Below are 18166 nucleotides of genomic sequence, written 5' to 3'. Positions count from 1 at the left end.
AAATGGCCCATCTGGGGCTCTCTGGGTGATGGATGGTTCTTAAACAGTTTCCCTCTGGTAATGCAAACCAGCCGAGGCGCAAAATGAACCACAAACTTGCATTCGTGCACACCACGCATCAGTCTTATGGGAATGAGAGTGACACAGATGTCACCAACCAGCCTTTTTCTGGAATAGTGGTATTGCAGTTGGGACTTTTAGACCCTGCTGTCCAATATGGCAGCCACCACCACCTGTAGCTCCTGAGCACTCAAAATGTGGCCTGTCTGAATTGGGATGTCTTGCGAGTGTAAAATACACACCAGATTTGAAAGATTTAGCACAAAAAGGAGAATATAAAATATCTCTAAGTATTGATTACCTGTTCAAATGAGAATACTCTGAAGAACTGGGTGAAATAAAAATATTATTAAAATCAATTTCACTGTTTCTTTTTACTAGTATACAGTGGCTACTGGAGAATGACATGCTTGCATTTGTAGCCCACAGTATATTTCTATGATATGGTGCTGGTTTAAGTGGTCAAAAACATCCATTGGAAATTAATGGGAAATCTCTATACGTTATTTATTAGGGTGGCGGTGGGAAGGGCCGGTCCCAGTACTCTGTCTGGATGTGCACAGCATGAGCCCTCATGCTGGTGTGGATCCTTCGTTTCTTGTCTAGTCTATTTGCTCTCAGACCCAACTATTGTTCTCGCTTTTCTCAGTGGTATGGGAATGAAATTAGGAAGTCTGCAGAGATGGGTCCCGCTCACAAGAGGTGTACCACAAACCCTTTAAGTATCTTGATGCTGAAGTTATTTTTAGAGCTAACTTCACAAATAAAAGAACCACCAAAGCCCTGCCCCTGGAATAAAACTTTGCTTTTTGCTCAGTCTTCAACCTAACACAACACTGGACACACATCTAACTGCACAGCTCCATCAAATGTGAAAATCCACTCTTCAGCCCTGACTGCACAATTTCTGTCCATTTATATAAAGACCCTCACATACTGGATGAAGCATTGGAGACTAAAATCCCAACATGGCAAAAATCAAGTTTCTTCTGTCTCTTATCAGAGCAGACCCTGTGAGTTCTAAGAGCCCCACACTTCTCTCCCAGGGCCACCCTCCAAACTTCACCCCTCATCTCTGTACCTGCCGCAGCCTTCCCGAGAATGTCTGCCCCAGCTTCTCCCTCTCCAAAACCTCCTCGATCGCCTCCGGAGAAATTTCCGTCACAGCTACAGTGCGCACGGAGCTCTCCTAGGGCCCCACACGTAAAACAGCATCGCATTCAGCTCTCCCCCTCACCTGTAGGACAGGCAGTATTATACCATCCCTGGTCCAGAGAAGGGGACCCCGAGGCCAGAGGGCCAAGCGGTCAGCCCAGATCACGGCGGTGAGTGGCAACGTCAAGGTCCTGGCCGCCTGCCTCGTGAGGGGCAACGTCAAGGTCCAGGCCTTTCCATGCAGCTCTGCTTCACGTCTCTCACGCAGCAATCCCTCTGCACCCAGTTCCCTGACACAGACCAGCTTCCTCTCTAATTCAAGCCTCCCACCCCTCAGTTTTCCTTTTGGCTCCCCCGCCCCCCCCACCTCTTGCTGGCTTCAGCTCACCTGGAACCCACCTGGGCCCACCCTTAGCCCGTTCTCCCTCTGGGGCAACCTTCTCCTCCCAACACCTTCTGCCAAGCCCAGGCGCGCCCGAAGGTCTCAGTTGCCACCTCCTGCTCAAAGCCCATTAGCAGCCTGGCACCCACTGTCCCTATTCTTAGGGCCGAAGGAACTGACCTCTTTGCTTAGGACTCTTCATCTGTAGCTTTCCTTTGAAATCTGAGAACCTCTTTGACTCTTCATACAAATTCCTGATGTTTTCACAAACGAGGGCAAATGTTTTTATTCCTTTCAAACCTTGCCTGACCCCCTGGATTCCAGACCCACCGCTGCCCAGCGGCGAGGAGAATGCCATCACCTGGCTCCGCTTCAAGGAACCCATGCCCCCCGCCCAGGGGGTACGTGTGTGGGCTCAGCCACCAGGTGGGGCTCAACTCATGGCTCTGCTGTTTGCTAGCTGAGAGACTTTGGGAAGTTACTGGTCCCCTTCAAGCCTCAGTTTCTCCAGCTGCAAACTGGTAACATAATCACAGCACCTGAGAAGTACTTCTGCTGGGAGAAGTGAATTAGCATGTGGCACGCCTGAAAACGATCTGTGTTAGATACCTGTTCGCCATCCTCAGTCTTCCCTGCGGCGGCTCTCTGGCCTGAGCAGGGATTACCTGCTGCCAACTAAATCCACTGTTTATCACTCCTTACTCTGTGTACACCACCCAGGCCAGTCAAAGAAATCTAGCTCGGGTGCCTCTATTTCCCTTTCCCGTCATTCGTTTCTGAAAGAACACCTCCCTTCTGCTCTCTTGCCCCTCCACCCAGCACCTCCTCAGTCGGTTCATGTCCTCCTGTCTTCTGAAATCCAGCTCAGACTTTTTTTTTTCCCCCAGAGAATCTGTCTTGATTCTCTCCTCAGCTCCTGGTTTCCTCCGTCCTCCCAAATTCAGGTTACGTTACATCTGGGGTTCTCAACCCGGGGTGACTTTTGCTACTCCCCCAGGGACATTTGGCACTGTCAGGAGACAATCTGATTGGAGTAGGGGGTGCTAAACATGGGGAGTGCCATCTGGAGGGTTAAGGGGAGGGATGCTTCTAAGCATCCTGCGAACACAGCACATTCCCCACCCCCACCCCACAAAGAATTCTCTGGCCCCCAAATGTCCATAGTACAAAGACCGTCAACCCTGGGTCGGTGGTGATGCTCCTGTTTAACAACAACAACAACAACAACAACAACAACAACAAAAGCCTTCTTGGCTGTTCGCAAGCCAAGGAGAGAAGCCTCAGGAGAAACTAAACCTGGTAACACCCAGATCTTGGGCTTCATAGCCTCCAGAACTGTGAAAAAATAAATTTCTGTTGTTAAAAAAAGAAAAAAAAAAAACCGCTTCAGTGGTTTCACTGGTGCCTGCCGGCCAACAGCTAGATTTCTTTTGATTCTTCCACAGTACCTAAGACAATGCTGTGCTTAAAATAGATTGATTAATTGATAATGATTAATTTTCTAACTAAACAGCGAGCCAGGAATATTTTTCATCAAATGTCTGGGGTATGTCATCACAAGATGAAAAATAGCCACATAAATGTTTGAAACATCCTGTGCTGGTTGAGAGAAAAATGCAGAAGTCTAGTCACCAAGCCCAAGTTTGTCCCACCACAGGAGAGGCTGGGGGAGTCAGAGAGCCCCCCCGCCGCCCTCACCCCCGCCCCCGACAACATCAAACACAATTACACAGGCCATCTGTTCATGACTGGTTTCATATCTGTGTTCTTTTCTAAGAACTTGACCTTTTGGTTGGTATCCATGGGATTAATATCATAGAAGACAGCAAAACCTGGTCATCGAAATCTAAGAGAAAACATGTCTTTTTTCTAGAACGGAAGTGGCAGTGAGGAAGGTGCATCAGTGATCGGAAATGGATGTCGAGGGGCACCTGGGTGGCTCAGTGGGTTAAGCGTCTGACTCTTGATTTCGGCTGAGGTCATGATCTCAGGGCTGTGAGATCGAGCCCCGCATCTGGCTCCACACTGGGTATGGAGCCCGCTTCAGATTCTCCCTTTCCCTCTCCCTCTGCCCCTTCACCCCCCGACTCGTGCTCTCTCTCTAAATAAATAAAATTGATGTCAAGTTGTTTAAGGCACAGGTAAACAGAATGCCTGGCCACTGTTTCCCAGTCTGCCACAGGTCTTTCCTGCCAAGATGATAACTAAATAAAGAGTGGGAAGAAAAGACCATCCTTCCTGCCGGCACTTCCAGTGGAGTGCTGGTAACTGGGTGGGGGCTTCTGTAGTGCACAGTGACCAAGCCCCTGACCCACTCCTGCCCAAGGTGAGGAAGTCAAGGAAAGACATCCTTGTTACACTTAATAAACCTCTCTGTGCAGAGTGGAGAACAGAGAGGGTGGCCCCATCCCAAATGCCCACGCTTCCCTTGCTGGCTTGAAAAGCCCAGAATTCCAGTCTACTACAGAGAACTGCACACCCTTTGGGTGGAATCTGTAATAATAATTAGATAAAAGCTCTCTGACTTGGCAAGAGGATGTGCTGTCCTTCCAGATGACACGCAGACAACATTCCGAGTTCAGTAAGGTGGGCCTGAACCATGGAAAAGTCACACAAACTGAAAAAGAAACTCATTAAGGATCAGAGGCCACCATTCCAAGTGGGCCTTTCCTCTAGGTGTTTGCAAAATTCTAAATCAACCATGTCATCAACCATCTGATGGTTGCCAGATCCAGTCAAAATGTTCCGGCCTCACTGACACCTGGCCTGGTCAGCTCTCGCCCTCCCAAATGGATCCATTATACCCAAATGAGTGTCGAAGACTTACATCTTGTAAAACAGATGCCCCATGTGTCCTCCTGCTAGGATTTCTGGCTCTGGAGGAGCCCTGGACAGATGTACATGAGGAGGGCAATCCCACGTTGTGGGGGACAGATGGCAGCTCCCGCTGGTTCAAGCATCAGCAATCCTTTGATAGGAGGTGAAAGGCAAACTTGTCCCGTGACGCACAGGAAGGCAAGTCTGCGTCATGCAAGGTAGCAGGCTCGCCCCAGCCCCCTGACTCGGACACTCTAGAGGGGGGCCCGGCCATCTGTCTGAACAGAACCTTCTGGTGATTCTAGCGTATGTGCAGGTATAAGAGCCAGTGGCCTCATCAATAGCACAGAATCTGACCATATTAAAAACATTAATGTCATTAAAAAAATGATTCTGTTTAGGTATTCCAGATGATTCCGTCATTTACAACTTTACAATTACCTTGATAGAAATAAAAAGCACTCTGCTAAGAGTATAATTTGCATTATTATAGTGCCTCGTACTGAGTAAGCACTCAAGTATATGTTGAATACATGAAAAATGAACGAATGTATGAGGTTCTTCAAAGAAATGATGAAGTTAAAAGCCATTCTCCCAAGCGTTTCTCTGAAGCGATCTGAAGCAAGATAAACAATCCCAATTAACTCTGAGAGAGTCTAACAACTATTTAGGTCCAGTTCTATGTCCTTTAAATCTGTGCTGCCCAATATGCTAGCCACGAGACACATGTGAGCACTTGGAATGTGAGTAGTCCACACTGAGTGTGCTGTGAGTGCAAAATAACACCGGAAAGATTCAATACCAAAACTTTTTTAAAAAAAGGGATGTAAAGTATTTCATTAGTACTTTTTAGGATTGAATACACATTGAAATGATAATATTTTGGATACAATGGGTTAAAGCAAATGTATTATTAAAATTAACTTTACTTGTTCCTTTTCATTTTTTTAAATGTCACTACTGGAAAATTTACAATTACATATTTGGCTTGTATTATATTTCTATTGGATGTGCTGCTCAGTATTTTTTTTTAAAGATTGTATTGATTTATTTTAGAGTGGGGAGAGGCAGAGATGGAGAGGGAGAGAATCTCAAGCAGACTCTGAGCTGAGCGCGGAGCCCAACGTGGGGCTCGATCTCACGACCCTGAGATCATGACCTGAGCTGAAATCAAGAGTCGGACGCGTCACTAACTGAGTGACCCGGGCGCCCCTGTGCTACTCAGCATTGCTCCAAGTGTGTTACTTTTAGCTGTGTGAGAGCCACGGGAAGCTTTAGTCCACTTCTACTCTATTGCTTTCTCTTCAGCATAAGGAGCAACCCATCCATCACTCATTCAAGGACCCTTGGATATCAAGTTTCCATCCTTAGAAGAAAATAAAGAGATTTTTTTAAAGAATGCACTCCAAATTTTGATGGTATGTAATACGACACTCATCCACTTGCACTTGTTTTCTCCTAGACAGTGTTAATCTACAGCCTCCAAATAAATGGCCTTCACTTCTGTCCACTTCTGTAAGTTAGATTTTTCTTTTGGGGACCTAGGAAGGTAAATTTGGATAAATGAAAAAATGTGAGGAATTTTTCCCTTGCCGAACACGATGGCAGGAAGAGCCCTCACTTAGAGGGGCCCCCATTGTCCTACCATATGCCTTCTACCCTCTGAGTGCTGGCAGCAAGTGAGTCCTCATGCCCACCGCGAACTCTGGACAACACAGCAGATGTCTACCAGAAACACAAAATCACAGTTTATCTACCTTCCATAGCTTACTTAGTCTTGAGTTTTCCAGGGCACAGAAGGGAAGGGAGATAGAGCGCACACCCACCGTCCCCAAAACTGACTGTTAATTCCTACTCTACAGCATTAGATTCTAAAGGAGGAGGGAGAAAGGTCACTTGGAAAGCCAACAGTGAGTTGGTTTGATTATAACAAAGTTTCAGAAGGTGATTATTGCGGCAAAGTTTCATTGAGTCGCAAACCCCAGTGATATCACAGAGCGCGCAGGCACAATGACGTAGGGGCGTCAAGGCCGGATGAAGGAGAGGCAGAGACACTAAAAGTAGGTTATTTAGCAAGTGGCTCTTGGTTACATCGGATCCCTAGTGTAGACTCCAGCCACAAAACACTCAAAACATACAGGTATTTTATGAAGCAGAATGTGGGATGGCTCCCTAGACTGTTAAAAAAAAAAAAAAAAAAAAAAAGAAAAAGAAAAAAAAAAAAAGAAAAGCTCTTCCCAGGAAAACTTCAGGGAGCGCCTATGGCTTCTTTGACCATAGCACGTTCTCAAAGTCTTCTGTCCCTGCCCCGTGGGGCCTTAATCCTTTGCTGACCCTGCACCTGCTCAGCCTCCGGTTCCTCCCAGTCAGGGCCCCGCCCGCCCCCTCGCCCTGGTCCATTTCCTCTCTCCTCACTGGCTGCTTTGTTTCCTTTTATTCCTGGGCTGCCTTTCATGCTACTCTACACTTGCAATAAGAAAACGCCTCCCACTTCCAGGCACAAAGAGCCTGCCCACTCTTCTGCTTAACCTCCTCCAGCGGGATTTCTTTCCTGAAAAGCCATTCTCGTCCCCCCTCCTCCTCACGCCCTGCACACTCACCAGCGAGGCCGCCTTGCTGGTCCGGAGCCTGTTTTGCCGGAACACGCCCTGCCCATTCTTGGATGAAGAGTCTTGTCTCTGACTTCCCCCTGAAACCTATTGACTGACTCATTCCCTCATTCGGAAGAGCCATTGTTCCATCATTTTGCTTTATCCTCTCAAGGACGCCAGTTAAAGGAATAATGAGAGTAATATTCCAATGAGTCATTTATCTCTTACTTTGAGGCGCCTACAGTTTACTTGTCGAATTTACGCGGGTGTGCATGCAGCTCTGCATTCTAAAGTTATTCCCAGAATATGTCCTTCTTCCTGTTTAAGTAGTCGAACAGGCTAAATAACCTTCTAGAATATTCAGGTTCCTGGATTTTCATGGTCAAGCCAAAGAGGAGGAAGGATTTATTTCTAGACTCATAGGATAATAACACTGGAATGGATCTTTGCACTCAGTGGGTCTATTTTATATGCACTAAAATCAAGGCTCAAAGAAGCTAAGACACTTCTCAGGGTCACAAAGCAAGTGGAAGAGCTGGGATGCAGGGTCAGCTTGGGCTCATAACCATACACTTCACTGATTATAAAAAACGTATAGAGACTTGGGAGTCTGTAAAGTGCTATCAAAAGATAAGATATTTATCATACAGTTATCATTAATAAGTAAATAATAAGGGAAAAGATGTCACTCACAGGCACTGCAAGGAGGCTACTACACTGAATGCTCAAAGTAAATGAATTTGTAGTTAGCCAAACTCCTGAAATCCTGACAGTCCCGGGAGCTTATCAGGAGAGGAAGCAAATGCTGACTGGTAGAGGGGATTGGCACAGGCTGGTCCCCGGTCCCCAGGTGAGAGTGAGAGGCATCAGGGCTGTGCTTCTTGGCTTTCAAGGGTCTTGTTAAAAATGCAGATTCGGAGTCATTACGTGGAGTGGGGCCTGAGGTTCTGCATTTCTCATAAGCTCCCAGGAGATCTTGAGGTTGCTCCTCCATGGACCACTCTCTGTGTAGCAAGGATTTAGGGATGGGTTTCAGAAGCAAAAAAGCCAATGGATAGGTATTTGCACCTGTCTCCCTCTGAGCCTGTTTACTTGTCTGCAAACTGAAGGAGATGTCCAGGACGATCTCCATGATTGCTGAGATCCCTTCAAGCTGGAATGTTCTATGACTCAGAGCACTGCTGAGGACCAGCCTACTTGAAGTCTGGGAGGTGGGTTCCCCAAGCTCTTTCATTGAAGGGATCTGTGCATCTCAGTGCCCGTGGCTGGGAATGGGTGGGTCTCTAATTTCCACGAACACACGCCAGACCCTTGCTCTTTCCTCTGGCCATGTTCTTAAACCAGGTGGTCCCAATTTCTCCATCCCTTTGGTGCCACTTGAGCCTTTCCTTCCCCTCCTTATGGCTTCTGGCTTCCTCCACTCTCTTGCAGTTGACCTGTTCTTCACCCCGGTTCGTTCATCATCCTACCCCCCTTTCACAGCCTTGTATATGAGAACGGATTATAATCACAGTACATCTCTTCTTCTTCCTTCCTGCCTGCCTTCCTTCCTTCCTTCCTTCCTCCCTTCCTCCCTCCCTTCCTCCCTCCCTCCCTTCCTTTCGGCAAAGCATGTCAATATTGCTCTGTGTCATCATTTTGCTGATTTAACAGACTCTAAAGAATGTGACATTCATGTGGTGAGAGAGCATCATTTCCCCTCATCTGCAACGAAGTGATACCTTTGCTTTCAGGGAGGGTTCATTAATTCTCTCATTAATTCTCTAGAAGAGATTCCAAATCTGTACCTATGTACACTTATGTAAGTCAAACCTTCAACTTATTAAGACTTATTATATTAAAAGAGACACCCAGCAGCTTCAGGATGGGAAGTACAGAGGTCACCAAAAATACCGATGTGGATTTAGGAATTGAGATTCGGCAGCGGGGTCAAGAAAGTGTGATCTCAGAAAGTGAAATAGCACCCCTTGGCTCAGTTTCTCTTCCCGTAAAAGGGAGGAAAATACCACTGGCCACCCATCTGGAGGACAGTGAAGGCAGTTCTGTAAAGCGCACCCCCAGAGGAGGGGAGTTGCTGGGTACTTTTCTCTGTTGTTATAATTCTCCACTCCAACCATCACAGAAAATTGTCCTAACCTCACAAACAAGCTAATGCATTTACATCCGAAACTGGCCTCGGGTCCAACACATGGTACATTCCACAAGTTCACATTTCTACAGGAAGAAGGAATAATATAGGCTTCAATGAACATCCTGGATGAAAAACACCCAACCTCCCAAATCCTTCGGAAAAACAAAAATCTCCGGCTCCTTCCTTCCCTCAGAACTAGAGCCTTCAAAATCTTGTGGTATTTCCCCAAATACCACAATTTTGAATTGTGACATCTGGTTCCCAGCTCTCCCAGGCTGGATTTTTTTTTTTTTTTTAAAGAGACACTCAGGAATTTTGACATTCTGAGTTGCCACCCTGCGTTGGTGTGGGAGAATCACTGCCTACCCTTCCCTGGCATCCGTACACGCTAGATGATTCTAACATTTTCCCTCAAACAAGGAATCTACTTTTTGTTTGAGTCCTCAGATGCCTTTTTCTTTAAATGCCTTGTCTCTTCCAGACTGTATTTCAGACATGGTGGGACATGCTGCTCCGCCCCTCCCCTTAACTCATTCACGAGCATCAAGGGACATCAGCCAGAGTCCCAGTGGACAAAAGGCCCCTGGATCTGCAGGCAGTTTCAAGAGGGGCGTTAGAGTGTCTGGATTCCCCTGCAGTTCTACTCTCTCCACCGAACCGGGCCCAGGATTTGAGAAGCAGGCCCTACAGACATGACGCGCTGGACATGGCTCTCTATTTCTAGGCCACGGGTGATGGAGGAGTCAGCCAACGGGATGGGAAAGCTAGATGATGTCGACAGTCTGGGGAAGAGAAAATAACTTAGGGGAAATGGCAAGTGCTACTTGTTCCAGTAAGACCAGAAATCTCTTGCTCGGGGCCTGCTCCCCAGGGCAACGAGATGGTGGACAGTGGTTAAAAGCACATGGGGGGTGATGGCAGATGGGCCTGCGTTCCCAGCTCTGGCCAAGTGACCTCTGGCCAATCACTTTCCTTTTCTGAGCCCTGGCTTTCCCGTGAATAAAACAGGAAACAAACGGGGCAGGAAGCAAGCAGCAGGGGAGAGAGGATGGCAAAGGCAGAAGGAGTTCCACGCAGGCAGGTGTAGTTCAAGTCCGAACAGAGTTCCTGGGCCTGGCCGAGTGTTAACGAAAAGCCGAAATATCCACGGCAGATAACAATTACACAGAGGATACATGGGGGTGATTTCGGAGGTGAGCAGGGAGATGCAAACAGGATTTGGGGGAAAGGGGCAGAAAATATTGCCTTCTGCAAAGAAAACTGGCAAAAGCCAATCAAATTAACCTCCAATGATCCTGCCCCTTCTCTTTCTGGATTTTCTACACTGTGGGCATCTAGTGTGCATTACCCAAAGTGACTCCAAGTGTCAGGAAATTTTAACCACAGATCCATCACAGACAGCAGACGCATGCTGAGACCCAAAATAAAGGAAACCATCACATTTTAAAGCAATTTTATGGTGAATATTACCAGTAGAAATAACCAACACAAAAAGAAACCAGTATTGACTTCAAAAAATTAAATCACCAGGGAAATCTATCTTAGTAGAAGTCATAGTTCTGTAAGAAAATTCCTAATGGCAACTTCCATGATGTTAAAAAAAAAAACAAACCTGATTGAGAAAAAACTCTTAGTTATAAATTTTATGCAGAAAAAAATTACTCCAATTAAAATAATTTTAGTAAAACGAAAACAGAAATGGGAGAAAATTGGAAATAGTGTAGCTTTATAATAGAGAACATTGATTGAGATCTTCAATTGGCTTAGAGTAGTCTCAGAAAGTATTTTCTTCAACAAAAATCCATCAGTGTTGTTAAAATTCCAATTAAAATGTTTCTACTCTTAAACACAGAATTAAGATGTCTCTAGGGAAAAAAACTCCAGCAAGTCAAGTTGGTGGATGAAAACATCCTGTTCCCGTGGAACTCTTCCCAGGAATCACGCTATGCGGGGCGGTGCACAACCCAGGCTGGTCGGCCAGGGTTTCCTCAGGTTCAGGAAACTGCCCTGCTTCCTAAACATCTCATCTAGAGGATGTCCAGTCCAAGGACTAACTTGGGAAATCATGAAAGATAAACTTTCATCTTAGAAATGGTGATTGGTCCTGGATACTTCAAGAAAAGTTGTTGATGAGAGTCTGACCAAGAGTAGGGGGTAGCGGATGAAAGAGAAGAGGAGAAGGGGGGAAGGGGGGGGAGGAGAAGAGGGAGAGAGAGAGAAATAGGGGAAGGCGGGGGGCGAGGAGGAAGAGAGGAAAGGAGGGGGAGACAGAGACAGAGGGAGACCGAGACAGAAGGAGGCAGAGAGAGAAGGGAGGCTCGCGCGGCCACTGTGTCCCACCTACCCTAACTGCCCAGTAAAAGGTGCAGAGTGAAGCAATAATTCTTCAGATTCTGTCCCTGCCGCAGAGTTTTTTGAGGACCATCCTGCTTCCTTTGATCTGATTCTACCCTCACCAAGCAACCATTTGATCTTTGATCAATTCATCATTTTTTTTCTTTTACGGACCCTGCCTTTGGTGTCGAGCCTAAGAACTCTGTGGTGTCAGGGTTACCGTGACACAGGGAGAGAGTTTCCTAAGTAACCAGTCTCGCTTTGGGAGCCTGACAAGCTGAGTTCCCATTTCGGCTCCTCCCGGACTCCCTCCCCTGGGGTCCTCCAGATGGTTGAGGGGTGGGAAGAGACAATACACATAATGGAAAGCAGAGAGGCAGACCCGCTGCTTTCCCCCATCGTGATCCCTGGAAAGGTCTGTCCCTACTTGACATGCCTCGATCCTCTGATTTATAGTGCACTGGTTCATCATTCCTCTCTAGCCCCAAAGCAGTTGCTTCGTGTCTTATCATCCATGAGGGAACCGAAAAAGCAGAGTTTCCCAAGTTGTCACATTTCCAAGCAGGACTCCACTGACCCCAGCGAGACCTCCCCCACACCCCAACTGCCATTCTTGGATGTTTTTTTTAGCCGCAATGTAAAGAACCAGGAAAGGTCTTTCAGAAAAAAAAGAAGGGTAAGGCATTTCGAGAGACTGTAACAGCCTCTGAGACACGGAGCCTCCTTCTCCTCACCACCTCCTCCCCTCCAGAAGTCGGGGGACAGGCGAGCTGGTCCCACCCTTGGCACAGCTTCACTCAGTTACTCAGACGGCTGGTTTCAAGTGCCTACCGTGGACTTTTATAAGGAGAGACCTCCTACAGATAATTAGAATTAATAACTAATAATAGGAAGTTTCCAAATCTAATTTTCATTTTTCCGTCTTCAGTCAGATAGCACAAAATAAATGTGCTAAGATTTCATTGAAACATAGTCGTATTCTCCACAGCCAAGCAATACAGGGGAGCACTCCTAATAAAGAATTAGACCAGCTCTGCCATTTATTCCTATCACGTGGCAGGTGGAGCATCATTTTATGATAATCTATGTACGTGGAAGGCGAGGAGAGAACTGGGTGGGAAAAGAAGAATTTTTCTTTTTTAAAAACACAAAAACAAAAACCCCAACCATTTACTGAGCCGATCCTGAGAAGAACCTTATAGGATATGTGTCATTATTCCCACTTTAAAACTAGCCTAACGCCATACGACTAGAGGCGGGGGCGGGGGGGGGGCGCTCCATCTTCTTCCTTTCCCCTTCCCTCTTCTCTTTTTCGGACAGTTTATTGTGCTATAATGTACAAACCTAACAGTTATCCTCTGGAGGGATGCAATAACATGATCTTTAAGAAATGTACTGGGTTGTGCCACCAGCACCCCAATCCACTCTTAGACCCTTTTCACCATTCCGGCAAGTTCTCTCACGTCCAAGTGCGGCGACCCTCACTCCTGCCCCCACCCCAGGCAATCACTTGTCTGCTTTCTGTCTCTAAAGATTTGCCCTTTCTGGACATTTCATACACATGGAACCACACAACAGGTAGCCTTCTGATCTGGCTTCTTTCGCTTCGTGTGTGTTTACCATTTATCCATGTTACAGCATGTGTCAACACTGGGCTCCTTTTTTATCACTTAATGGTATTCCACCGTGTGGAAACCATTTGTTTATCAGTTTGCCCACTGATGGACATTTGGGTTGTTTCCAGTTTGGGGGTATTAGGTACAATGCACACCAGAGACATAGGCTTTCATTTCTCTTGGATAGATACCTAGAAACAGACTTGCTGGGTTATATGGTAATCTATGCTTACCTTCTTGAGGAATTTTGGGGAGGTGTTTTCCAAAGTGGTTGCACCATTCTACATCCCCACCAGTAATGCATGAGGGTTCCAATTTCTCCATATCTTCACCGATATTTGTTATTGTCAGTCCTTTGGATTAGAGCCATTCTAGTGGGTGTGAAGTGGTACGTCATTGTGGTTTTGATTTGCATTTCCGTCTTTTCACGTGTTCATTGGCCATTCATATATCTTCTTTGGAAAAATGTCTGTTCAAATCCTTTACTCATTTTTAATTGGGTTGTTTGTCTTATTATTGAGTTGTAAGAGATCTTAATATATTCTAGATACAAGTACAAGATACTTTTATCAGATATATGATGTGCAAATACTTTTTCCCAGTCTGTGGCTTATCTTTCTGTTTTCTTAATGGTATCTTTTGAAGCACAAAAGTTTTTAATTTGGTAAACTCCAATTTATTATCTTTTTCTTTCTACAGATCATGCATTTGGTGTCTATATAAGAACTCTTTTTTTTTAAGATTTATTTATTTTAGAGAGAGAGCATGTGTAAGCATGAGTGGAGGGGGAGGGGCAGAGGGAAAAGGAGAGAGAGAGAATACTCAAGCTGATTCTGTGCAGAGCACAGAGCCCAGCAGGGCTCAATTCTAGGACCCTGAGATCATGGTCTGAGCTAAAATCAAGAGTCGGCCCCTTAACTGACTGAGCCACCCAGGCACTCCCGTGTGAGAAGTCTTTGCCTAACCCAAACCCATTTTCTCTATGCTCCCTTTAGAAGTTTTAGAGTTTTAGCTCTTAAATTGAGGTCTATAATCCATTTAGAATTAAATTGTGTGTATGGTGTGAGGTAAGGATTCAAATTCATCTTTCTACATATGGACAGCCAATTTCTTTATTTGTTATGGGTTTCTTCAGCTTTCCTATTTCTTTTTGAGTCATTCTTTTGGTAACTGTGGCCTGCTAAGAATTTGTCCATTCATCTAAGTTGTCCAATTTGTGGCATAAAGTTAAAATCCTTTTAATACCTTAGGGTCAATGGTGATGCCCTGCTTTCATTCCTGATTTTGGTAATTTGTATATTCTCTGTGTCTTTTTTCGGAAGGGGTGGCAAATAATATAGTCAAAGATTTGTCAATTTTGTTAATCTTCTAAAAGAACTAACTTTGGGTCTCACTAATTTTCTCTGTTGTTTTCTGTATTCTATTTCATTGATTTCCACTCTCATCTTTTTTTTTTCTTTTAAAGATTTTATTTATTTATTTGTCAGAGAGAGACAGAGAGCCCACAAGCGGGGGCGGGGGGGGGCAGCAGGTAGAGGTTAGAAGCGGGCTCCCCGCTCAGCAAGGAGCCCGGCTGAGGACTGTCAAGGGGCTCAATCCCAGGACCCGGGGGATCATGATCTGAGCCGAGGGCAGATACTTAACTGACTGAGCCACCCAGGCATCCCTCCACTCTCATTGTTAATATGGTCTTACTATGGCTTGCTTTGAGTTTAGTTTGCCCTTTTTCTAGTTTCTTAAGGTGAAAGTTTCAGTTACTGACTTTTTCCCATACTTCCCTCCAAAGCAAATTAGCTCCTCAGACAGATAAGCTGCTGGTTTTCAGAGTCTGCCCTGTCCAGGTAGAATTGCCTCACCTCTGGAATTCAGGTGGGCATTGAAGTAGCCCCAGGCGAGACCGTCACAGACACCCACTATTCTAACCCAAAGTCCACTAGATTTTCATGAATAACTGCCCCGCAGTTCAGATGAATTCTAGAGCCATGAAATGACTGTGACTACTTTGTCCAGTTTTCTTGTTGCCTCTTGGGGAAGGGATGTGCACAGCAACTCACGTCTGTCACGCTGTCTCATCTCTAAAGACCCTCTACTCTCCCTCATTTGAAACAAGATTTGGTTTCCTCCTTTACCCCATCTAGTACTTTCACAGATTCTGAGTCTCTGGGGGCGTGGGGCAGAGCTGGTTTTAAAAGTACTCATGTTGAAAAAACCACTCTTAGGTTATCAACTCAAAGCCAAAACAAAACAAAACAAAAAACACTTTAGTGGATCACTCAACTTCCTCAATATTAACAAGGATGAACAGAAACTCTGTACCTCTTAGAATCTGCATTTATAATAGAGAATTCCAATGGCACTCTTTATCATCCCTGGTTCCTAATCTTGCTGATTTTGCAGATGCTCCTTGCACTAACCAAGAGGTGGTATAGAAAATAGGATTGCAGAAGGAAAATGCTTCAAAGCCAGTGTAAAGAGCTGGGTTCTCTATGCACCACTTGAGTAGAAGATTTTCAAGCTGTGTGCTAAGGTGATGTGGGTACAGGCCATGCAGCTTCCATAGGCCCAGTTCTGTTTCTGAAGGAAACTGGGCCTGTCTCTTCCCCATGACATGACACCCTGGAAAGAATAAAGGCTGAGACCCAGGAGAGCTGGTTCAGGGCTCTGGCTCTGCCACTTTCTCCCATTTAACCTCTTCGGGGCTCTGTTTCCTTATTTGCAAAATGGATGTAATAATAAAGTCTTCTTCCCAAACGTGCTTGGGTATGATCAATTCCGTGATAGCCCTGGATGGCCTTTACAAATGATTCACATGCTATAAATGTAAGGCTTTACATTATGAATTAACATATAATTAATGTCTTGAAATCCCAAGATGCACTGGCTACGAGACAGACTGTCTCTCCACGGCTGATTCTTCCTTCCTCTGCCTGCCTGCCTCAGGACACAAGAAGGCTGCGGCAAGCAGACCACCACCATACACTCCCATCATGAATGCCTTTACTGCTCCCCTCCCGCACGGCTGGGATGAAGGATGGGGGCAGATGCCCAGAGGACAGAGCCGTGCTTTGGTACCTGGGGATGGCAGCCCACAGCACATGCTTCCTCTCAAGACCCACACTCCTATCTCGTGACACTGGAAAGCGGAGGCCTTTTGGCTGAGTGAGGCTGGGAAGAGAAGCCCACGGAGTAGGCGGAACAGCTAAGCTTTACGTTCACACAGAGTCACCGCAACCCCTCTGCCACGCTTGTCCAATCATCATCATGTCACTGCAAAGCTGCATGTTCGCAAGTGAAAACTTTCAAGAGCAAGAAAAAGCTCTCTTTTTAACTAAAAATAGAACTTTTAAAGTTTGCCCTGTGAGGGATTAGGATTTGTTCTAATATGTTTAAAATGGGTCACTGTAAACTTTTTACATTTCAGTACAGGGTTCCAATATCTAAGGAAAATGAAAGCTATTCACCTCCATATATATCACGAATATATATCTTTGTTGCCTTAATAAAGGGAGTTTCTGGGACCTAGGCTGGATAAACCAAGACAGCAGGGGAAGATGTAACCTCCTCAGGTTTCTGGCATGGAAACCAGCAGTAAGTACGATGATTATAAAGGGAAGAGAGAGCAGCCGCCTACAACAATGGGTCTTTCAGGACAGAGGCTCCTTCTCAGATGCGCTTGGGTTTCAAAGAAACATCAGGACCCAGAGCGTGGTGATGGTGGCACCTCTATTTGGTGGCACCGCCGGCCCTTGGCCTTACCTCCAACCACTTCACATCCCACCTCCTACTCAGGCCCTCCTGCCGCCGAGGGAACGAGGACTTCCCGGACACCTCCCCGGTTACGCATCACTGTCCAGTGCCCTGCCTGCCCCTCCTGCATGGGCACCTTGGCCCGTTTCCCACACGGCGGCCGAGCCCCAGTGGGAAGGGACCCGAGGCGAAGGGCAGCCCTTCAGGGTTACCTATTTGTCTCTCCAGGTCGGCAGCTTCATCGGGCGTGGCTCGCGGAAGGACTCCCGGGTCACTGAAGCTGGTGCGCAGCAGGGTCCCCATCACAAAGAAGAAGAGGATGCCACCAACCACGGGGATGGCGGGGGTGATTTTCACTGCTAGGTACGGACAGCTGCCAACAGGTTGGAATGGGGGGGGTGCGGGGGGAGGAGGAGAAAAGGAAATATAATGTCAGTAATCAACAGTGAACGGTCTATATTTTCCAAGAAGCCAAAAGCCTTGTTGGAGGGGAAAAATTGATTTCCATTAAAAATTCATCTATGTTAAGCATTTACATTTGGGGAGGACTGTAGTTCTCTCTTGAGGACAATTGAACCCTCCCTTCCCAGCCTCAATAACCCAGGCCCTCTGCTCCCACGGTGCTCCTCGGGAAAGACACTGGCAGGCAAATGACAATCACCGTGCTCTGCAATCAACATAGGATGTGCAGAGCTTGGACCCTCTGCAGTCAATGCAGCTCGTGAATCTGTGTGATCTTCCTGCGCTTCCCCGGAACTGCATAATAAAAGAAGACACCAGCTTCGAGCCATCTTAACCAGACCCAGCCTCTCCTTCCTGAGTCGAATACCTTCATGGCATAAAAAAGCTGAGAACCACAAATTCACCCTTCAAAGGCAAGAAACCATTTTTCAATCTTTTGGAGCTACTCTATCCAAAAGAGGTTAATAAGCTATGGAAATGAACTTGCAAGCCAGTGTCTGAAGAGGCTTAAGGGAATTTAGGCAGCTGGGATATGATACACTCCTGCTTTCCGGAAGGCATGTGAGCTACCAGCTGAAGAACATGGCCCAACTCAATTCTATGAAACCTGCTCCCTGTCCTTCGGTCGTGGGAGGTGGCATGCAGCGAGGACCGGGATGAGTCAGGGGGACTAACGTCTATACCAATCGGGCTCTGGGGCAGCTTCAAGCACCGCGCTCTGGCCCACACTCATGGCCCCTTGATTCCAGGCAGGTGGCGAGAAGCAGAGCGAGAACTAGCTCGATGCCTGGAGCTGAGTGGAGCTGGGATCTGCAATGACCATGGTCAGTTTGTTGTCACCACAGTCAGTCACAAAGTGGACATCAAGGAA

At 46.4% G+C, this 18166-nt stretch overlaps 1 protein-coding gene across 3 annotated transcripts in view; it reads right to left on the bottom strand.

The window, feature by feature from the left end:
• ZDHHC14 (zDHHC palmitoyltransferase 14) overlaps window positions 1-18166 on the bottom strand; it is a 264279-nt gene that overhangs the window by 91736 nt on the left and 154377 nt on the right. For all 3 annotated transcript variants that reach the window (XM_073894151.1, XM_025866383.2, XM_025866384.2), the window contains exon 2: window positions 17046-17206. In XM_073894151.1, coding sequence (XP_073750252.1) covers window positions 17046-17206 — 161 coding nt within the window. The remainder of the gene's footprint in view (window positions 1-17045; window positions 17207-18166) is intronic.

The sequence above is a fragment of the Callorhinus ursinus genome, unplaced genomic scaffold (genome assembly GCF_003265705.2).
Source record: "Callorhinus ursinus isolate GAN/ISIS: 27379988/994484 unplaced genomic scaffold, GSC_fseal_2.0 scaffold6, whole genome shotgun sequence".
Taxonomy (NCBI): Eukaryota; Metazoa; Chordata; class Mammalia; order Carnivora; family Otariidae; genus Callorhinus; species Callorhinus ursinus.
The sequence above is the reverse complement of the archived record's forward strand: the minus strand, read 5'-3'. Positions and strand labels throughout refer to the sequence as shown.